This window comes from Hippopotamus amphibius, chromosome 2 (assembly GCF_030028045.1).
Source record: "Hippopotamus amphibius kiboko isolate mHipAmp2 chromosome 2, mHipAmp2.hap2, whole genome shotgun sequence".
Taxonomy (NCBI): domain Eukaryota; kingdom Metazoa; phylum Chordata; class Mammalia; order Artiodactyla; family Hippopotamidae; genus Hippopotamus; species Hippopotamus amphibius.
The window spans coordinates 45,277,504-45,302,191 of record NC_080187.1 but is presented as its reverse complement, the minus strand read 5'-3'; the positions used below and the strand labels follow the sequence as shown (position 1 = coordinate 45,302,191).

Below are 24,688 nucleotides of genomic sequence, written 5' to 3'. Positions count from 1 at the left end.
ATTTGGAAAGGACTTCTTAGGTTTACTTGATTGCTCTAAGGTTTTCTTGATTAAAATAAGCCCGTAAAAACTCATTTAATTTTACAGTTTATTATGTGATTTATTTGTTGAATTTATAGCAGTCCTTCAAAGAATGACCCAAAAAACTTATGTGCATACAGAAATTATTGTGATTATGAAAAGAATTAAAGCAATAAAGCAATGGTGAACACACATTTCAGTGTGTTCCTGAAATTACAATATGCTCTCCATCCCAATGCAAGAGAAAAGTTTTAAAACAGTAATTATTTCAACATTCTTGTTCAAAAATTTGATCTACCTTGTTTTCACCAGTTGGTGACTGGTTTCCATGGAAATGGAAATGGAATAAGCATTCCTCGTTTTAGATTCTCAGCTGCCCTATGCCAACTGAGAGCTGTAAATGCCATTTGGTTAACAGCAAGCATCCAGAATTCTTCCATTTTAAAGTGGCAGAGGGAGAGGAAAAGAAAATGTTTGCCAAATCTTTTCACTTTTCTCCCTTTGAAAAGGACACAGTTTTATGATTGTCTGAGCTATTGACTGATGGTTATCGAACACATACTACATCCAACAGTGCCTCTTCTGACTAATCAGTTGAAATCTCTTTTCCACCCTTCACAAAGTTCCTTACCTCATTAAGATTTAACTGGCCTGTGATTGCCTTTCTGGTTGTCCACCTGCTGTCCCAGTGATGGTCACTGAACAGGAAAGTGGTCAAAATGTTGGCAGGAGGTGGTTTGGTAATCTCAATGATCTGAGACTTGAAGGGGGAAAAGATAATCCATTGAAAACGGGAGTGCATGGAGGGGCAAGTTGGAAAATGATCACTCTTCAGAGAATGTTAGTTAATTTTGCCACAAAGATTTTCCATTACTGAGATTGTTGACTGTAACTACTACATTTTCTAGAACAGTTATGTAGGGAAGATAATGAAGAGGGCAGTACTATAAATAAATGCTGTAACCCAAATTATTTGTCTCAGTACGGCTGTTTTCTCTTGTTTTTTGGAGTCTGAAAAGTTGAATCAATCTGAATGCTAGAATAAAACTTTAGTAGTATTAACACGTTTTCTTTTATAGTCTAAGATGTTAAGATACTGGATCAAGAAGACCCTTGTTCTTTCTTTCCTTTTTTTTTTTTTTTTTTTCTGGTGATTTATTGGCTATGTTGGGTCTTTGTTGCTGCGCGGGCTTTCTCTAGTTGTGGTGAGTGGGGGCTACTCTTCATTGTGGTGCAAAGGCTTCTCAGTGCGGTGGCTTCTCTTGTTGCAGAGCATGGGCTGTAGGTGCACAGGCTTCAGTAGTTGTGGTGCATGGGCTCAATAGTTGTGGCTCGTGGGCTCTAGAGCACAGGCTCAGTAGTTGTGGTGCATGGGCTTAGTTGCTCTGCAGCATGTGGGATCTTCCCGGACAAGGGATCAAACCCCTGTCCCCTACATTGGCAGGCGGATTCTTAACCGCTGCGCCACCAGGGAAGCCCCAAGACCCTTGTTCTTAAATATCACCCACTGCAGTTCTATGAACACCCTTCTCTTGGGACATAAAGAGTTTCTCTGTGTCCCAATGCCTAACTTCAATAAAGAAAACCAGACATAATGACATCTAACCATGGGCCTTCCCTGTGTCTGTGTGATCTCACACCTAGCCAAAGCAAGTAATGTGTCAACTAAGGAAAAAAGAGCTTTATCCCAGACTTAAGATCCTTGAAAGGAAATCTTACCGATGCTGATCATGCGATTTAGAGCCTGACATTTTCTGTTATCACATTGTATTCATGGGGGAATATCCTTCTCATGATTGTTTCGGTGTAAACAGCTTGTGCATTCCAGTGACTTGAGAAAAAGTATTTAGGATATGGAAAGGGACTTTCATAGAATACACAGCGAAGGTCAAGATAACAAGCCAATTCTGGATGTGGCAGGGACTCAAACTCTGTGACTGCTTCTGCTCCCTCAAGAGAAGGGAGCAAGTTCCTTATTCTCTTACGTAATCTACAACCTTCCTGGTTTGGAGAAGCAATGCTTGAGGTACTCATTATTAGGATAAATGGGTGTTGGGAGGAGAAAACATTAAAAATGAATCCATTTAAATTGGGGCCAGAGTCTTATAATGAATGATGCAAATGGTGTTTTATTTTAAACAATAAAACTAAAATGATGAAAATATATGTAGTTTATTATCTAACAGAATATGCAACTATAGTCATTCTTACATCAAACAAAAATGAATCATTTTTAAAGTTGTAGTTTTTATGTAATATTATGAAATTTGAATTTTAGTAGAGTCATAAACAGACTCAGTTTATAAAAATCTTTATTGGTTTTTTCCAAGGGTCATTTGGAACCGTTTTATTGACATATCATTCTCATTTAAAGCCACTGTCACATTGCCAGCCTTGTTCCATTTTCACTAAACCTCGCTATTCTGGATCCTCTTTCAACAAAAGCTTTCAGAGTGATTACAGCTATTCTCAAATACTGTTTTCATTGATTGTGTGAAATCCTGTGTCTTTTGAAAGTTCATTAGGCAATTGATTTGCTTGATTTGCCTTGTATTGTTTGCATTTTATGTTTACGCAGAGATAAAAAGTTCTAGCACTGAAAAGGACGGGGATACTTGAGTCGGCAGTGATTTTATTAGTGATAGGATCGTTCATGAATATCTTTTTTACTCACTTAGTTAGGAAACCTACTCATTATGGTACCCTGTGAGAAAGAACCTGTGGGCTGTGATCCAAATAGCTTCAAAGGTGCACTTCTGAGCATTCCTCTCTGGAAAAGTCTCAAGTCATCATGACTTTATCCTGGCCCTGCTGAGTATGTGTGTACCTGAAGATGGATGCATGTTCTTCCATAAATTGATTGTGCATTTGCTGTTGTGGAAACACTGGACTTGGTGTCGGGAGGTCTGGGTTCAAGTTCTTTTGCAGTAAACTGGCTATATTTCCTTGGTGAAGTCACTTAACCCATAAGAATCTCCATTACCTTTCCTAAAACATAGGGATAAAAGTACATGCAGTGCAAGATTATTGGAGAGATCAAATTAAATTAAATGAGAACCTAGCAAAGATTATCTGGCAAATAATAAATAAGTGAACCTTACCACCTTCATTGGTTTGAGCATTCTTTCAAGTGGAAATTATACTGGTGGATATGAATGATAATTAATAGTTGTTGAGTTGATGGATTTACATTAAAAATATTTGTATTAATATCAAATCATAGGAAGTAGAGGTAGAAAAGGTAGAAGCATGTGTTTTTTGGTTCCCAAAAAGACGTAAATGGCTATGACTATATTTACCCTTCATGCCTAGAAACCAGAGATTAGCAAACTGTGCAGTACAGGTAAATCTGCCCAGTGACTCTCTAGCTAAGAACGGTTTTTACGTTTTCAAAGGGTTTTTTAAAAAAAAGGAATATGTGATAGAGTGTATGTGGCCCTGTAAAGCCTGAAATATTTACTGTTTGGCCCACTGCAGAAAATGTTTGCCAACCACTGCTCGTAAACTCATGCAAATACCATCATAATAAAGATTCATCCCGTATGTTATTTCTAAAAGAAATGTGATTTCTATACTAAAATGCTGAATTGATAATTAGGGATTATGATAAATTACATGTTTTGGAGGGAGGCATTCCTTAATTGTTGGTTTCATACTTCCATAATGTTGAGAACCTTCCAGTGTGTGAGGAAATGGTGCTGATGACCTCTCCAGAGAGAACCAGAAATAGCTATCAATAAATGGAAGGGCTGGCCTTTGCTTGGTGGAGCTGGGCTGAAATGATGATAGCCCAGTGAGTACCAGGTGTTACTTATCTGTACTTTAGGACCTCTTTCTCAGAGTGCAAAGGGACCCTGGGACCAAGCGCCACCCAGCTCCTCAGACCCCGGGGCCACAGTTGACCTACGATATTGCAGACAAATAGGAGTATGTATTAGTCACTTATTTTAGATCATTATTCCCTGCAAAGTACAACTCAAGTTTTTAGAAGTATTTTGACAATTTGTTCATGACATGGAAGCAGTCTCAAGCAAAGAGAAGTCAAACATTTATAAGATCATCTTTCTCCATCAGTCAGTCGTTTACAGATTTTGAGCGAAACAAATATTTTTAGCCTATTTCATAGTGTATAGGTATTGCATGGTATCTTTACCTGAATATTTTAGCAAAAGCAAATAGAAGCAGAACTTTAAATAGTTTACTGCTAAATGGACATAGCTTGTGAATTATTGCCTATTATTCAGGATTTCCAGACCAATGGAATTCATTGAAAATACATTATATCATGTCTCTTTTTCTCACTATTTGAATCCTTAATGACTAATACGTTTCTCAGGATGTATTAGGTACTCAATAAACATTTGCTGAATGAATGACTCAGAAAAGTTAATTAATTATGGACCAAAACATGGGAGTAGTCACATTAGATACACTTAACAAGGTCATCATAATATTCATAAAATGAGAATTTACCTATATATAGGAGCACAGGTAAAATTGAAATATTCTCTATGTAGGGTACATTCTAGCATGCTGGCCTCTTGTTTTTGCTACTTTAGAATTATTTATATGAGGTGGTTTTCAGTGTACATTTGGAGAAGAGAAATATGTATGGAAAGAAATAGACCACAAAAATCAAAATTATAATTTGATACAGGTCATTATTTCTTTCATTATCTTTATAGCTCTTTTCCTAGTCTCTTGGTATACACACTCAGTATATACTTCATATTTCATGCTTTCATGAGTTCTAGTTATGAAATTTCCTTTTAATTATGAGGATGTGCAGTTACAGGAAAAATCAGCTCAGGTGTAAGGAGGAGAAAGTTGTTTAGGCTGCATACCAAGCATTTTCGTAAACACCAACCCCAAATCAGAACTTTTGGAGCAGAAATTCCTATAAAAATTTGTACATAAGTCTTGATTTGTGTGTACCTCAATACTTGATAATTATTTGCGTAAATCTTAGAACACCTCTGTCAGTGATCTTACGTTCAATTGGTCCATTGAACTCATAGGACTCATTAGACCACAAGTGGTAATTAGATGCATAGAAATATAATGTACTAGTAAGGCAATATCAGCTGTATTTCTTCAGGAAGAATGCTCATCAGTTCCAGGACTATTTTCTACTCTTCCCCTGTCCCCCACCACGACCCAAGTGGTGCCTCAGGTGTGCTAGAAAGAAAGGTGTGAGAGTCCCTTTGCCCTAGAAGCCCCGTGCTCTTAGGAACAGTATTTCTTGCAGTTGCATGTGAATAGAGCTTCCAGGACCACTCAGTTTCCAGTGTCCACTCTCAGAAGCCCAAAGCCAAGGCTCCTCACCATGTGTTTATTGTTCTGACCACAGACCTCCCAGTTCATGGTCACTCACCAACCAAGGTTCATTTTTATTTTTTACCATAAGCAATGTTGCTTGGTAGCTGACATTCCACTTTTTTCAGATACCAAGGGAAGCAGAGGTAGAAAGTTAAAATCAAAGTGGTTTTTCCATAGGTAAGGAAAAAAGCTTTTGTTTATCCTTTACTCAGAATCTTCCCCACCAAGACTGTGAGCACCACAGCTTTGGATAATTCAACTCTGTATGCCCCTTGCTTAGATGATGCCTAGGACATAGGCTGTGAATTATCTGGACTTGAGAAAGGAAGGAGGAATGGATGGAGGGAGGGAGGAAGGAAGGGCTAAATATCGTTAACTAAAATATTTCCTGGTAAGTACTTTAATAATTTTCAAAACAATAACAGCATTCCTAACAAAGTTCATTGCTTACTTAAAAAGAAAGTGTTATATCTCTATGTTCTGGATTCTGGGTAGTAATTATCCTAATAAAGCAGACAGATGTCCAGTGGAAAAGTTGGGCATCCTGTTGTCCCTCCAATTCCAGGGAGAGTCAGATACTCCGGATCCACACGTATGAACTTTTAAGAGAAAAAGTTCACTAAAAACACACCTAAAAAGAATTAGCAGGAATGACTAATTTCTGAATATCCATAGTCGGGCTGTAAGGGAGACAATTTCTCAGGCCTCCATTGTGGTAGAAAATGAGATCAAACTGTTCCCAAAGCTCTAACTACATGGAATGAAAACTAGTAGGTCTAAATTTCAAAGACTGAACAGAATCCTCTGATAAGAGGTTAGGGAGCTGAAAGAGCAGGGTGGTGGGTTCGTTTTGTTTTGTTTTGTTTTGTTTGTTTTTTTCCTTTTGGAAACTTTTGTATTGATAGTGTTTTCAATATGACAGAAGTTAGAAGCTAATACTATAGTTAAAAGATTTTTAAAATAAAAGTTAAATGTATTTAAGGTGTATAACATGCAATTTGATATACATATACATAGTGAAATATTTACGACAGTCAAGTTACTTAATATATTCTCTCTTTACATAGGTATCATGTTTTGTATGTGACAAGTGCACCTGAAATTTATACTTAGCGTATTTCCTCTTTTCACTACAGTATTAAATATACTCATCGTGCCTGTACATTGGATCTCTAAACTTATTCATACCCACGTAACTACAAACGTATACTCTTTGACCAGCATCTCTCCATTTCCCAGTGGTGGGTTCTTAATAGACCCAGTGGGGGAAGGAATAGCATCACAGAATCACAAGGGGATATAGACAGGCATGGGCAATCTGAATTCATAGAAATAAGCTCAAGTAACACATGAAAAACTAATCATTAAAGCAAAAAGAGGAACCAAAAAGCATGGTGGAGTAAATTTAGAGTATTAACCAGGGATCCAAGTAGAAGGGCCTCATTTTGTCTTAATAGATTTCATCAAAAGGATCTCTCATACCCTAGTGCCTTGACATTGCTGTTGATCCGTAAGATAAGGGTAGGAAAAGAGGTAGGCTGATAAAAAGCTGGTTACTGTCTTGGTCAGGACTATATACATAACATATGTCCATAAATGCCTGCTGTGGGCTTTTTTTTTTTTTTTAATTGAGGTAGAGTTGGTTTACAATGTTATATTAGTTTCAGGTGAACAGCAAAGTGACTCAGATATATATATATATATATCTGACTAGTCACTATACGTGACTATAGTATAGTGACTATACTAGTCACTATACTATATATATATACATATATACATACACACTAGTTTTTATTCCATGTAGTTAGAGCTTTAGGAACCCCTGATCTCATTTTCTACCACAATGGAGGCCTGAGAAATTGTCTCCTTTACACCTTGACTATGAATATGTGTGTGTGTGTATGTGTGTGTATTCTTCAGATTCTTTTCCCTTTTAGGTTATTACAAGATACTGAGTATAGTGCCCTTTGCTACACGATAGGTCCTTTGGTTATCTCTTTTCTACATAGTAGCATGTATATGTTAACCTGCCGTGGGTTTTACTGTACTTCACCATTCCCTGCAACTTATAGTCGGGAAAGCAACAGAAGTGAGGTAAAGAACTAGGTTTTCTGGTAAACCAAACTATTTACCTTTCCTTTAAACACGGGCTAGCATAGTTAGCAATGAATTCATTTGACAGTGATTAAGTCATTTTCCTAGGCTGAGGAGGTTAAGGAAGAGGGAAAACGGCAAAGGTGAGAAAACACTTCTAAAGCAGTTGACCACTTGAGATTTATTTATTTTATTGTCAATATTTTGTGTTTTGACTGAAATAGTCTTTTTGAATTACCACCAATATTATAAATAACTGTACAAATTCTTCAAACCTACAATGATTTTTAAACTTAAGAAAATAATTATAAACTCAGAGTTTCAAAAATAGTAGAGGTCTGCATATTCCTCACCTAAGTTCCCCCAAGGGTAACAACATATGTAATTATAGTAAAATAGAAAAACCAGGAAATTGACATTTAATGCAGTTTACATACCTTATTCAGATTTCACCAGTTTTTACGTACACTTGTATGTGTGTATATGTATGTCAAACTAACAATACTTTTAACCCTCCAAAAGAAATATTCTTCAACTTTTTTAATACTTACTAGTCATTTACATATGATATATCTGATGCTAATTCTTAGTAGTGGTTCCATTACTACCTGATACTCTAATACTGTAATATATCACATTCCTTGCCTGCAATGTATCTGTTAGGCTTTGGAGCAATTGATAAATGCTAACTTTTATTAATTTCTTTAAATATTGTATATATTACCCCTGAGGGCCAAAAAGAGGATTCACAGTGTGCATTGCTAAGTGTAAAAACTGTCATAGTTTAAGTTAAGGTTCATGTTTAAAATTCTTTCAATATTAGGCTATCAAAAGGTCTGTGAATATAATCTTATATATCTGTTTGTCATTGTCCTAGTTCAGGCTACTCTAACAGAATACTATAGACTGGGTGGCTTAAACAACAAATATTTGTTTTCCACAGTTCTGGAGGCTGGGAAGTCTAATATCAAGGTCCTGGCAGATTTGGGTTTTGGCTTGTAGATGGCTGCCTTCTTACACAGCAAAGGGAGAGAAGGGAAACAAGCTCTCTTGTGTCTCTTCTAATATCATGATGGTACCACTCTCATCGCCTAGTTACCTCCCCAAGGCCTCATCTCCAAATATCATCACATTAGGATTAGGGTTTCAACATGTGAGTTAGGGGTGGGCTAGACAGAAACATTCAGTCCATAGCAGTTATTTTGAATGCGTTTTCCTTGTATATTTTGAGTTTCTTGCTAGTATAGTAAAAAAAAATAATAATAATATTATTGAAGCCTCAGGGAGTATGTATATTTTAGTCACATCAGAAGCTATTATCTTAATTTTCTCACAAAAACTAATCACCAAAAAGTAGACTGTGCATTTTTTTCTTCCTAAAATTTTTTATTTACCTTTTTAAAAAAAATATGTTTCTTAAGCTTTTCGCTGAAGACAGGGTGAAAATCCATTTTCAGCTGTTTTCCAGTCCTCTTAGGTTTTTGTTTTTAAGATTCCCAGCATTTCCTCCTTATAACACAAGTTGAATAATGTATCATGGAGATTCTATAAAATATATTGTCAAATATGCTGTCACCAATAGTAATGAGAAAATAAAGTTGCCTCTACCTCACAAAATAAGTAGGGTAGCAGGCAAAGAAGTCAGGAAATTTTGGCAATCATTCAAAGACTTAGGAATGTGGGCCCCTGTGAGTCTCTACTGGGAGAGTGAAAAGGCATTAGATTAGGACCCAGCAGACCTAGATCTAGTCTTTGCCCTGTTACAGTTTATACCTTCCCATCACTGTCTTACTAAATGTTCTCACTTGTAAAATAAGAGAAGTAATGTCTGTTTTGCTTACTTCGCAGGGTTGAAGTGAGAATCAGAGAATCAGGTTAAAATATTTTGAGAAGTGGAGAGTGTGATATAAACATAAAGTGGTAATATTATCAAGAACAGCACAAGCAGTCCGAAACAGCAGCTCTGAGAACTTATGTTGGAGAACAACCTCAAACACATTACTGTTTCTTGCTCTCTTCGCCCTTCCTACGGGGGCTTTTGAAGTAGACTCAGATGGAAGGTTTTCACTTAGATTCAAACCAAATCAAAACATGCCAAGGAGAATGGGCACATCAGATGTCAAAAGGGAAGAGAAAGAGTGAGGGGTGGGGCACCAGAATCCATGAACAGCTGAAGATGTTTGTTCCAAGAAAGAAATGACGTAGAAAGTAGTCTTTCTCCAACTTGCCGTTACTCAATTCCATAGAAGTATAATTTTGACTTTCAAGCAATGTAGTGATAACTAACAGGAGACTCCTGCATGTGTCCTGATGTCTCTGGTTCATTGCTGAGCTTTTTCACATCTTATTCTCAGGTCCATGGCTAAATCTCAAATGAGTTAATATTTCCATCCCCACTAACTCATATGAAATTTAAAAAAAGTTCACAAGGCAGTGTGACTAGAGGACTGGGAGAAAGCAAACGAAGGAGTAAAGGCGGTATTTTACTACCTAGCAAGATTTAGTAGACCCCACGAATTTATATTCTAGACTCGCTTCACCTAACTTGTATGTGTTCCCAATATTATAGAAATGAGTTAACAGGCATTCTCTGATCTGATTTCCCATCTTTTCCATCAGATAGCCAAGGTAAAACCTCTTGAGACCTATGATTACACTGGTTTCTTGTTGGGAATAGGTAATGTAGCAGATGAGAAAACTTTTTCTTCTGAGTAAGAAGAAGCAATAGGACAAAGACAGACATGATTTTTAAATCAAAATGCTCTTTAAGGCCAAATGGTTTACTCAAGTAAAAATTATATAATATAACATTTTACACTTACTAGGGGCCCTGGCAGCAATGACAATAGCCTTAAGAGATTCAGAGAAGTGAGGCATTTTTAATTCCTAGTTAGTCTACATGTGCTTTATTTTAGATGATGTCCAATTTATTTTAAGTCATTGGTTTATATAGCCTTATAATTTACATAATTGGGTTATCTTCTCGAAGTCTCAGAAAATATGTCTTAGTAATATTGTGAACATATACAAGAAAGCTAAACAGGTGACTCAGTTCCAAGGGACATTACGTGGGATTTGGCTAGTAAAGTTCTCACTTAGGTGCATGTAGGTCAGAGCATAATCTAACAAGTATATTGTTTTCTGGACTAAAATCTACTAAAATTTTCTTCTTGTGCTGAAAATACTTTATATGCTCATAACCTGTCATCTCTGAAGAAAAATACATCTGAAAAACAGATTTTTGTCTGTTTTGTGACTTTCATATTTATTGACATCATGAATATAGTTTTTGCTGACCACCCTTTGCTCTTTGGGAGAAGGAAGAAATTGACTTGTGTTCATGTACTTGAATATGTCATGATAATACCTATTGCAAAACAAAGTCCAACTAGGATGTAAAAATAAAAAAGATGCCTAGTACTTTACTTGGAATAATGATCATTGTCATGTGAAGAGTGGGCTGTTTAAATGTAGTTGAGCTAGTGAGCTGGCAATTTGGACCCTCAATTACAGTATGCTGCAGTATATGATTTAACTGATATTTAAAATATGTGTCAACAGTAGAGTATAACTTCCCTGTCTCTCCAAAATAGCCCATGTATCATGATGTACAGAAATCTTTATAAGAAATGTTTTTTTATAAGGAAAATAGTCACCCTGTTCTTTACTTACAAACATTCACTGTACATTAATGATGTACAAAATACGTACAAGGCTTTACTGCATTTTAGAAATACGGAATGAAGTTACTTCTATTTTTTAGTAATATGGTAGAACAGGTATTTAGTTAAATCTCTCCTACCCTAGCATATCTAAAACTCATGGGAAAATATTAAAGAACTTTTCAGTGCATGGCTGAGCTAATGGGATAACGGAGTATTTCTCTGAGAAAGCTCAAATCTGTAAACTAGATGGGCAACAAGTGGACACTAGGCATTTCCCAGGGTGAGCAACCAATCCCAGCCAGCCTGGAGCTAGATTTTTAAAAGTCTAGAGATGGCAGGAGACAAGGCCTTGGTCCAAAGGGTGAGAGAAGCTTTCTGCATAAAACAGAACCCCTGGGGTACCATCTTCAGTACAGTAACCATAGAGAAAGAAAACCTACACAGAGCGACAGAGGATGTATTTGACTTTCTCTCCCTGGGTGATAGATGGGACAAGAGGATAAATAAAGAACTACCTTTGAGAATAACTTCTCTTGTGGAATTTGCACCTGTAATTCATTTTACTTGTATGGCCCACATTTTTAATTTGGTGGTACAGGTCCTGGTTGGTGTAGCCCAGGATACGTGTTAGAAGTGAATTTAAATCTTCTTTAAAACACTGAGTTTTCCGTGCCATTCTTAAAGAATTCACAAAGATAAAAGCCTAAACAACACAGTCTCCTAAATTGACAATTCCCCAACTACATGGGGGAAAAATCACCATGAAAACAAAAGCCAGTAGAAAAAAAGAATAGCAGAATTAGATTCACCTATTTAGAGTTATTATATGTAATTCATATGCAGCAAGAAATAAATATTGAAAAGCATTTTTTAAGAAAAAATGACTGCCTAAATTAACCAGATGAATTTGGAAAAAAGAACTTCAAAAAGTAAAATATATAATAACTGAAAAGAATAATGCAGTGAATGGATTAAATAGCAGGTTAGTCTGTAGATAGGATAAGTGAAATATAGAACTGAGCAAGTTACACAGAAAACAGCCGAGAGAGAAGGATGTGGGAAGCCTGATGGTGAGATTAAAGATTAAGATAATGTGAAAAGGTCTAATGTATGCTTAACTGGGATTCTGATAGGAGGAACCATAGAATGATGTAAAGGCAGTATATCAAGGTACTAGCTTACAAAAGTACTAGCTAAGACTTCTGAGGATTTAAATAGTAAACGACAGGTATAGGAATTCCAAGAAAGAGTTTTTTAAAATCCATACATACAACATCTTAATGAACCTGCAGAATAGAAAAGACAAAGATGTGAAAAGCATCCAGAGAGAACTAGGTTGCCAAATGGCTGATTTCTCACCAGAAACAATGAAAACTAAAAAATGGTAGAATGGCATCTTTGAAGTGCTGTTAGTCTAGAATTCTATACCCAGCAGAGTTAGTTTTTAAGAACAACAGTAAGATAAAGTCATTTTCTGAGATACGAAAAGCCTCTCTGATGGGTACATTTATAGAATGTTCTTCAGAAAGAAATCAGTGATCCCAGAAGGAAATAAGAGCTACAAAAATAAACAGAGAATAAAGAATGTAAATCTAAACAAACTGATTATTTAAAGTAGAACAGTAATGGGCGATTTCTAGAGTTAAAAAATCCAATGTATAACTATAATTATGGGGACATCATGTCAAGAGGTAGATAATCAGAGTTAAAACATTCTAAATTCTGTATTGTTTGGGAAAAGTTGGAAGGATTACTAACTTTAGATTTTGTGATCTTAGGTATCTATTATCAAATATCTAGGATAACCACTAAATAATAGAATATGTAACATCCAAACTAGTACAGAGAAAAATACAAAAATGAATATGAATATATGAATAGATGCTGTAAATGGACAGGCTCTTGAGTCAAAGACAAAGATAACCTAGCTTCAAAGAAACATAATTATATTCTATTTATGAGGCATAACTAATATGAACACAGAATATTTGAAAGAAAAAGGATCAAGTGGTTTATAATTTAAATATTTACCAGATATCTTTAATTTTTATTACAAGAACCATAGAGTGTTACTACTTATTCATAAACAGTTTGTTTCACTAGAAAGATTTGATAATTCCATTCTAAATAGAAAAAAAATTGATAGAACTGCAAAGAACATTAACAAATCCACAGTATAATGAACAAGCTTGACAGTTGGAGAATATACATCCTTTCAACCACATGGAACATTTATAAAAATTGATCACATGCTTCACCATTTTATGAGCTCACAAAATTCAAATGATTGCTTCATAAAAAATATACTCTTTTATCATAAGGTAATCAAGTTATTGATTGATATAAAAAACATAACACCTGCATACATTTGAAAAATTTAAATTATACCTCTAAATAACCCATGGGCCAAAAAAAAAAAAACAAAACAGAGCAGAATTAAAAACAGATGTCCTTATGATCCTGTAGAACTTGCATTAATTAATCATAGATGCAATGAAGTATAAAAACAGTAGACTCATAAAGGGAATTTGACATTTGAATAAAAATAACCTATACCATGAAGTAATATGCAATGAGAGGCTAATGAAGAATCATAGTAAATAACTGCTATGCTCAGGGGAAAATTAGTAGTTTAGCTTGGGGCTTACAAAAGAAACATTTTTTTTAAAAAGAGATCATTTTTTCTGATGATTAAAGTGGTATAACCCAATATCGGAGGGCAAGATAATTATAAATACATCAGAATTAAAGACTATGTGTGACAACCTAAAAGTGCCATAAATAAGATTGTTATGTTCCAAATAAAACATTTGGACATGTATTTGCAGCAGATATGATGGAAAGGCAATAAGTGATTCGGGCAAAAAGCATGACGAGGTTATTCACAAAGCAAGAAATAGAAATAGCTAATAAATATTTGAAAAGATGTACAATATCAAATGTAATCAGAAGGGGTAAAGAGGGAAGCAACAATGAGATAATATTTTTCAAGTCAGCTTGGCAAGGATGAAAAGATTGAAAAACTCGTATATGGGGGTTTATGTACACAGGGGTTTGTCCAGGTATTTTCTCCATTCTTCATATTGTCATTCAACTTGGCTTATGGACTATCTTTTTTTTGTCATACATAAAAACTTGGTGTTTTGTAGTACTATTTATCAGTCTTGCAGTTTTCATGAGGTTCAGTTATACTGCTTCCATCTTCTGTTGACAGTATGACAGTATATCCTGTACTCTTTTTTTTTTTAATTTTATTTATTTATTATTATTTTTGGGGGGCTACACCAAGTTCAATCATCTGTTTTTTATACACATATCCCCGTATTCCCTCCCTCCCTCAACTCCCCCCCCCACCCTCCCTCGAGTCCCCCCCACCCTCCCCGTCCCAGTCCTCTAAGGCATCTTCCATCCTCGAGTTGAACTCCCTTTGTTATACAACAACTTCCCACTGGCTATCTGTTTTACAGTTGGTACTATATATATGTCTGTGCTACTCTCTCGCTTCTATCCTGTACTCTTTGATCCAGTAATTCCACTTCTAGAAATTTGTCCCAAGGTATATAAATTTTGTATATACAAAACTGTTCTTTGTAGCCTCATTAATACTAGTGAAAAAAATGGGTAAATTTCCAGGAATAAAGATTATGATGCATGTGTGTATGTATGTACACACACACACACACGCATATATAGGTATATGTCATTTGTATATAAATGTAAAAGATTAAATAGGATAATAGTAACCATTTAAATGACATATAGATTAATCTTTGCATAAAAAGAGATACATGACATTACTAAATGGAAAAAGCAGGATATATCTCTTTTGTGTAAACTGGTGTGTACCTATCAGTTGTAAGCAGCTACTTGTTTATAGTTGCGTAGACAGTAGTTATATCCCATGATGAGTGTGTAGAATATGTTGTAAGATAAAGAGTACAAGAACAGAATTTGGGGTCCTGAGTTTTAGTCACTGTTGGGCTATTTTTGACAAATCTCTTTACATCTCAGGGGCTCCTTAAGTGCCCTCATCTCTAAAAATGTGGGAAGGGAGGTGAGCATTGGATTTCATTAGCATAGAAATATATCCTGCATCCAAGGCAGGTGTTAGTCATCAATCCGTGTCTTCTTTCTCTGGGCTCAGCAATGCCTTCGAATTGTTCTCAACACACACTTTATTAGGCCGCCATCTCTAAACAGATTGTCCTTTGCACTTGACACTTCTTTGCCATCCTTGGATAAGATCTTAGAAGTCCTTTCAGCTAAATGATTTTTCTGATCAAAGAACTAAGTTATTGTGAGAAATAACAGGGAATATCTTTCAGAAAAATTTTGTACTTTTCTGGCAGCCACATTTTTAAAAAGCAGTAAAAAGGTGAAAACAAACAGGCGAAATAGGTTTTGATAATATATTCTATTAAGTACAATATTTCAACATGTAATTGATATAAAATAATTACTAATGTGTTATTTTGTGTTTTCTTTTCACATAAGATCTTTGAAATCCAGTGTGTACTTACAGCAATCCCATTTTAGATGATAAATTTTCATTGGAGATCCTTGATCTATATGGAAATTTCCAGTTTAAAAAGTAGCTTCTCATACCCACATTCTTAAATTTTCTAATAACTGAGTACTAGTTTTTAAATTTAATTAAAATTAAAAATTAAGATGCAGTCACACTAGCCATATTTCAAATACCCGTTAGCTATACATGACTGGTGGTTACCATATTGGACGTCGAAAGTTCAGAGAATACAAAAAAACATGCAATTTGATTTTAGCCTTCGAGATTTTCTAGTTGAGAAAGCAAGATATCAAAAATGAGTATACAAGAATGTAACCCAGAGCAGAATATAATTAAGTGCTAAAAGTTTGCCATGGACAGACTAAGTTCTACTTGGGTAGGAAGTTCCAGAAACACCCACAGCTTGCTAGATTCTTCACCACTTTGAGGTCTCAGTGGGGGCAAGGACGTGTTGAATTTGGGAGAATGAGGTTGTCTTCCTTTAGAAAGTGTGTGTGTTCTCCCTGCAGGCACGGAACCCGCTGTGCTGGAGAAGTGGCTGCCGCAGCAAACAACTCACATTGCACTGTCGGCATTGCTTTCAACGCCAAGATTGGAGGTATGGGAAACAGACTCAAGTGGATGTAGAATAAGCCAAGAGCTCTTGTGCTAACTGGCTTTCAAAACACTTTTTGACCTAAAGACAGGCATATGTTTGCATAATAGTGTTCAACTACTGCTGAAAGCAAAATGACCTTGTTAACCTGTGTTATTAATACAAAGACATTGAAGCAGCCCCCCTAAAGTGTTGCAAACACAGATATTTCTTTCTTTAAATAGGAATGAAAAATGTTGCCCAAGAGTGAAGATGGGGTCATTAGCATGTATAACAAACTGTACAATTGGTATCTGGGTCAGAAAAAACTAAAAATATAAACACCAGGCCATCATATCTCTATGGAAAGAAGTATTTTGAAATTCTGTCAAAGCAGAAAGTATTTTTTTTCTTTCCCAGAGGCTTTACCAAAAGTTCCTTTTAATTGCAATTAAAAGGGTAAATAGTAAAATCTGCTTTTGTAGTCCCAGAGTATAGTAATACTATTACCATTAATAACTGCAGATTATAGATGTATACACACACATGCACAAGCTCAAATATACATATACTGATCCTAAGGAGACAGCATGCCTGGCACACTCTAGAACAGCAAGAAGGCCGAAGTCTGCTGTGAAGAGTACAAATGTGAAAAAAGTAGATGAGGGTCATAGGGGTTTTTATAATTCCTCATCTGTTTTGTGACATGAAGGGAGGAAGGATCACATCTGTATCCCCAACACTGACTGGAATAAAATAAAGCTTCCAGGGCACCCTGCATACTATGGCTTGGATAACTTCCCAGGACCTTGCTTTCATGATCACTTCCTGATGTTCAGATAGACTAGGGTCCAGGCCCTGATGCCAGAGACCAAGAGAAGAAAGATGGTGGCAAAGTAGAAGGACGTGGAATGCATCCCTCTCCACAGATGCATCAAGAATACACCAAAAGATGCAGTAATTCCCACAGAGAACCAGCTGAACACCAGCAAACAACCTCGGATGCCAGAAAGGACTGCAAAGATCCTGACATAACTGGGTAGGACAGAGGGAGAAAAAAAAAGAGAGAAAGAGGAGGAGAAGGAAGGAAAGGGACGGGTCCCACAACCTGGGGCAGGGGGATCTGAAATGGGGGAGATTGCCAAATTTGGGGAAACATCCCTTATCTGACAAGGAAACCCCTTCTCCAACAGGGAATTTCCCCGCGGCAGAAGGGAGGCATTTGGGACTGTTCAAAGAGGGTGAAGTGGCTGAGCTGTGGCAGATGGGAAAGAGGGACAAACACACCGAGGGTCTGCACCACGGCTCAGTGTGTCCAGACTGAGACTTCGGTTCACAGCTGAACAGGGGGTCTGGGAGCTGGAACATGGGAACCGGAGAACTGGTTGAGGGTGAGAAACATTGTTGGCAGTGGGGAGATGGACTGAGAGGACAGGAGGGAAGAAACCCGCAGTGGAGAATGCCTACCATGGAAAGCTGGGCGGCCATGGCAGCGGCTTGACACTGCTGACTAACAAGCTGGGGTAGGACCTGCAGGTGTAGCCTCTCTCTCAGCACCTGTGTCGGACAAAGGAAGGACCCCTCTGGGCCTGGCTAACACACTCAGGGATAACAGGCCTCCAGGCAGGGCTGGCCTAGAGTGCCTGCAGCCAATAGCCAAAAGTCCGCAGAGTGGCCCAGCTCTGGAGAGAGACATTCTGTTTACACCTAAGCCACCAGCGTCCCTCTGCAGCAGGCACTGCCACAGCTGACTGAGCCACCGTGACCCAGGCAGGGCGCCACAGTGGAGTCGTAGCGGGGGGAGGAGCAGCAGTTGGAGTTGCTCTCTCCACCTGAGCTGCCCAAGCCACCATGACCCAGGCAGGGCACCACTGCTCACTCACCCCCAGGGGAAGGAGCCACTATTATACCCTCTCTCTCCCCACACACCGGCACTTACAAACAAAAAATAAAGGAAGCTCTGCTGGTCGTAGAGTAATACAAAAAGCCCAAGGTGGGTAGAAGGACACTTTCAGCTGAGACCCCAAGGAAACAGGAACATTAGTATTAATTCTATTGATCTGGTCCATTCTGGGGTCAGTTCTAGTTTTTTTGTTTTTTGTTTTTTTTTACTTATTATTTTTTTTTATTTTATTAATTATGATCTTAGTCCTAAGGGATCTACATGTTTTATAGCATATTTTTTATTCTATTTTTATTTTTAGCCTTTTTATATATTTCTGTCTCTAGCTAAGTTTTTTGTAGTGCTGACTGTATCTCTCCTATCCTCTTTTCATCTCTATCTTTTATACATTTCTGTTTCTTTCTTCTTATCATATTTCCAATCACACTACGCTCTTCTGTTGCCCTGTCTTCTATCCTTTTTTATTTTATTTTATTTTAATATACTTATAAGCAATATTATTGGTCTGCTCTGTTTCCTTGCTTTATTCTCCACATGACACACTGCTTTGGTTTTTATTATTAGGTTTTGTCTTTATCTTAGTTCTATGTATAGTTGCCTGATTTTGTTCTGAGAATCCTTGCTCTGTCTGGTGGTACTTTTGCTCTTTATTATATTTGATCATAGCTTTCAAACTCTCCCTGGATGTGTGTTTCTGTGTGTGTGGTTTTATTTACTTTTTTTTTTGGTTGTGAATTTCTGTTGGTTTTCTCTTTGATTGTCTGATGGCATACTGGGGTTCTTCTGTCAGGTCTTTCTAGTGCCTTATATTCTACTGGATTCAGTATTTGTTTATCCTATACATGTATGTGTTTCCTTGATTTAGTATTTGTTTGACTCAATACTCTGCCATTACTCTGGAGCTTGGACAGTCTTCTTTAAACCCCTCTATTGCCAGGACAAGCAACCTCTGAAGTTTGAACTACTATGAGAAAACAAAGAAACACCATGCAGGCAAAGGAGCAGGAAAAAACCCACAAGACCAAATAATTGAGGAGGAAATAGGAAAATTGCGTGAAAAAGAATTCAGAATAATGACAGTAAAAATGATCCAAAATCTTGATAACAAAATACAGAAAATGCAAGAAACAGGTAATAAGGACTCAGAAGAACTAAAGAGCAAACAAACAGTAATGGACAACAAAATAACTGAAATTAAAAATACTCTAGATGGTATAAACAGCAGAATAACTGAGGCAAAAGAACGAATAAGTGAGTTGGAAGATAGAATGGGGAAATAACTGCCACAGAGCAGGAAAAAGAAAAAAAGAATAAAAAGAATGGAAGACAGTCTCAAAGACCTTGGTGATAATATTAAGCGCACCAACATTCGAATCATAGCCATCCCAGAAGAAGAAGAAAAAAAGAAAGGGTCTGAGAAAATATTTGAAGAGATTATAGTGGAAAACTTCCCCAATGTGGGAAAGGAAAGAATTAATCAAGTCCAAGAAGCACAGAGAGTCCCATACAGAATAAACCCAAGGAGAAATACACCGAGGCACATATTAATCAAACTAACAAAAATTAAACACAAAGAAAAAAATATTAAAAGCAGCAAGAGAAAAGCAACAAATAACACATGAGGGAAAATCCATAAGGATAACAGCTGATCTTTCTGCAGAAACTCTGCAGGCCAGAAGGGAATGGCAGGATACAATGAAAGTCCTGAAAGAGGAGAACCTACAGCCAAGAATACTCTACCTAGCAAGAATCTCATTCAGATTTGATGGAAAAATCAAAAGCTTTCCAGACAAGCAAAAATTAGGAGAATTCAGCACCACCAAACTTAGGAGAATTCAGCACCACCAAACCAGCCTTACAACAATTGCTAAAGGAACTTTTCTAAGTAGGAAACACAAGAGAAGAAAAACACCTACAAAAACAAGCCCAAAACAATTAAGGAAATGGTAATAGGAATACACATGTCAATAATCACCTTAAATGTAAATGGATTAAAGGCTCCAACCAAAAGACACAGACTGGATGAATGGATACAGAAGCAAGACCCTTCTATATGCTGCCTACAAGAAACCCACTTCAGACCAAGGGACACATAGACTGAAAGTAAAGGCATGGAAAAAGATATTCCATGCAAATGGAAGTCAAAAGAAAGCTGGAGTAGCAATACTCATATCAGACACATTAGACTTGAAAGTAAAGACTATTACAAGAGACAAGGAAGGACACTACATAATGATCAAGGGATCCATCCAAGAAGAACATATGACAATTTTAAATATCTCTGCACCCAACATAGGAGCCCCTCAATACATAAGGCAAATGCTAACAGCTATAAAAGGGGATACTGACAGTAACACAATAATAGTAGGAGACTTTAACACCCCACTTATATCAATGGACAGATCATCCAAACAGAAAATAAATAAGGACACACAAGCTTTAAATGACACATTAGACCATATCAACTTTATTGATATTTAAAAGACATTCCATCCAAAAACTACAAAATACACTTTCTTCTCAAGTGCATATGGAACATTTTCCAGGATAGATCACATCTTAGGTCACAAATCAAGCCTTGGAAAATTCAAGAAAATTGAAATCATATCAAGCATTTTCTCTGACCACAATGCCATGAGACTAGATATCAATCACAGGGAAAAAAAATGTAAAAAATACAAACACATGGAGGCTAAACAATTCACTATTAAACAACCAAGAAATCACTAAAGAAATCAAAGAGGAAATCAAAAAATATCTAGAAACAAATGAGAATGAAAACACAACCCAAAACCTATGGGACACAGCAAAAGCAGTTCTAAGAGGGAAGTTTATAGCAAGACAGTCCTACCTCAAGAAACAAGAAGAATATCGAATAAACAACCTAACCTTACACCTAAAACAACTAGAGAAAGAAGAACAAAGAAACCCCAAAGTGAGCAGAAGGAAAGAAATCATAAAGATCAGATCAGAAATAAATGAAAAAGAAATGAAGGAAACAATAGCAAAGATCAATGAAACTAAAAGCTGGTTCTTTGAGAAGATAAACAAAATTGATAAACCATTAGCTAGAATCATCAGGGAAGAAAGGGAAAAGATGCAAATCAACAGAATTAGAAATGAAAAAGGAGAAGTAACAATGGACACCAAAGAAATACAAAAGATCATGAGAGACTACTACAAGCAACTCTATGCCAACAAATTGGATAAACTGGAATAAATGGATAAATTCTTAGAAAAGTACAGTCTTCCAAGACTGAACCAGGAAGAAATAGAAACTATGAACAGACCAGTCACAAGTACGGAAATTGAGACTGTGATTAAAAATCTCCCAACAAAAAAAAAGCCCAGGGCCAGATGGCTTCACAGATGAATTCTATCAAACATTTAGAGAAGAGCTACCACCTATCCTTCTCAAACTCTTCCAAAATATAGCAGAAGGAGGAATACTCCCAAACTCATTCTATGAGGCCATCATCACCCTGATACCAAAACCAGGCAAAGATGTCACAAAAAAAGAAAATTACAGACCAATATCACTGATGAATATAGATGCAAAAATCCTCAACAAAATACTAGCTAACAGAATCCAACAGCACCTTAAAAAGATCATACACCATGATCAAGTGGGGTTTATCCCTGGGATGCAAGGATTCTTCAATATATGCAAATCAGTCTATGTGATACATCATATCAACAAATTGAAGGATAAAAACCATATGATCATCTCAATAGATGTGGAAAAAGCTTTTGAAAAAATTCAGCATCCATTTATGATAAAAGCTCTCCAGAAAATGGGCACAGAAGGAAATTACCTCAAAATAATAAAAGTCATATATGAGAAACCAAAAGCCAACATTGTTCTAAATGGTGAAAACCTTAAAGAATTCCCTCTAAGAACAGGAACAAGACAAGGGTGTCCACTCTCACCATTAGTATTCAACATAGTTTTGGAAGTTTTAGCCACAGCAATCAGGAGAAAATGAAATAAAAGGAATCCAAATTGGAAAAGAAGTAAAATTGTCACTCTTTGCAGATGACATGATATTATACATAGAAAACCCTAAAGACTCTACCAGAAAACTGCTGGCACTAATCAATGAATTCAGTAAAGTAGCAGGATACAGAATTAATGCACAGAAATCTCTTGCATTCCTATACACTAACAACGAAAAAGCAGAAAGAGAAATTAAGGAAACTCTCCCATTTACATCGCAACAAAAAGAATAAAATACCTAGGAATAAACCTGCCTAAGGAGGCAAAAGATCTGTATGCAGAAAACTATAAGACACTGATGAAAGGAATCAAAGACGATGCAAACAGATGGAGGGACATACCATGTTCTTGGATTGGAAGAATCAACATAGTGAAAATGACTGTACTACCCAAAGCAATTTACAGGTTCAATCCCTATCAAATTATCAGTGGTATTTTCCCCAGAACTAGAGCAAGAAATCTTACGATTTGTATGGAAACGCTAAAGACCCCGAATAGCCAAAGCGATCTTGAGAAGGAAAGATGGAGTTGGTGGAATTAGGCTTTCTGACTTCAGACTGTGCTACAAGGCCACAGTGATCAAGACAGTATGGTAGTGGCACAAAAATAGAGAGGCAGATCAATGGAACAGAACAGAGAACTCAGAGGTAAAGCCAAGCACATATGGGCACCTTATGTTTGACAAAGGAGGCAAGAATACACAATGGAAAAAAGACAGCCTCTTCAATAAGTGGTGCTGGGAAAATTGGACAGCAACATGTAAAAGAATGAAATTATAAAAACAGATGATTGAACTTGGTGTACCCCCCCAAAAAATAAAAAAATAAAAATAAAAAAAGAATGAAATTAGAACACTTCCTAACACCATACACAAAAATAAACTCAAAATGGATTAAAGACCTACGTGTAAGGCCAGACACTATAAAACTCCTAGAGGAAAACATAGAACACTCTATGACATACATCAAAGCAAGATCCTTTTTGATACACTTTCTAGAATAATGGAAATAAAATCAAGAATAAACAAATGGGACCTCATGAAACCTAAAAGCTTTTGCACAGCGAAAGAAACCATACACAAGACAAGAAGACAATCCTCATAATGGGAGAATATACTTGCCAATGAAACAACAAACAAAGGATTAATCTCCAAAATAGACAAGCAGCTCATGCAGCTTAATACCAAAAAAGCAAATAACCCAATCCACAAATGGGCAGAAGACCTCAATAGACATTTCTCCAAAGAAGACATACAGATGGCCAACAATCACATGAATAGATGCTCAACATCACTAATCATCAGAGAAATGCAAGTCAAAGCCGCAATGAGGTATCACCTCACACCAGTCAGAATGGCCATCATCAAAAAATCTAGAAACAGTAAATGTTGGAGAGGGTGTGGAGAAAAGGGAACCCTCTTGCACTGTTGGTGGGAATGTAAGTTGGTACAGCCACTATGGAAAACAGTTTGAAGGTTCCTTAAAAAACTACAAATAGAACTACCATATGATCCAGTAATCCCACTCCTGGGCATATACCCAGAGAACACCATAATCCAAAAAGAAACATGTACCACAATGTTCATTGCATCACTATTTACAATAGCCAGGACATGGAAGCAACTGAAATGCCCATCAACAGATGAATGGATAAAGAAGAAGTGGCATATATATACAATGGAATATTACTCAGCCATAAAAAGGAATGAGCTAGAGCTATATGTAATGAGGTGGATAGACCTAGAGTCTGTCATACAGAGTGAAATAAGCCAGAAAGAGAAAAACAAATACTGTATGCTAACTCATATATATGGAATTAAAAAAAAAATTGTACTGATGAACCCAGTGATAGGGCAAGAATAAGGATGCAGATGTAGAGAATGGGCTGGAGGACATGGGGTTGGGGGGGGCGGGGGGCGAAGGGGAAGCTGAGACAAAGGGAGAGAGTAGCATAGACATATATACACTACCAACTGTAAAATAGATTGCTAGTGGGAAGTTGCTGTATAAGAAAGGGAGATCAACTCGATGATGGGTGATTCCTTAGAGGGCCAGGACAGGGAGAGCGGGAGGGAGTTGTGGGAGGGAGGGGATATGGAGATATATGTATAAATACAGCTGATTAACTCTGGTGTACCTCAAAAGCTGGTGCAAGAGTGTAAAGCAATTATATTGCAATAAAGAGCTTAAAAAATAACACACACACACAAAACCCATAAAAAAGCCTCAGAGACTTTGCTGGATACAGGAAAAGAAAAAAATATATATATACATACACACACACACACACACACACACACACACACACACACACACACTTATTACAAGGACCCAACCAAAACAGTATAAATTCAGGTATTAATAGAAGCAAACTCTTACTTTCCCATTTATAATCATCTTTGTTAGTATAGCCTGGTGCCACAGCCACACGCAAATGCAAAGAAAACATTGTAAGAGATGGTGTTAGTCCTGTTGGCTTTGAAGGTGTTCCCCTAGGCATTTCCTAAAGGGTTTCATAAGATGAGGTTCCTAGAACCAGGGTGACATCCTTGTTTGCAGTATACTGTTTATTTCCAAATGGTAAA

The 24,688-nt window shown here is 36.7% G+C and overlaps 1 protein-coding gene across 3 annotated transcripts in view; it reads left to right on the top strand.

Moving 5' to 3' along the window:
• The window catches only part of PCSK5 (proprotein convertase subtilisin/kexin type 5), a 453,108-nt gene that overhangs the window by 137,002 nt on the left and 291,418 nt on the right, over positions 1-24,688 (top strand). For all 3 annotated transcript variants that reach the window (XM_057721743.1, XM_057721745.1, XM_057721744.1), the window contains exon 6: positions 16,140-16,228. In XM_057721743.1, the coding sequence (XP_057577726.1) occupies positions 16,140-16,228 (89 nt within the window). The remainder of the gene's footprint in view (positions 1-16,139; positions 16,229-24,688) is intronic.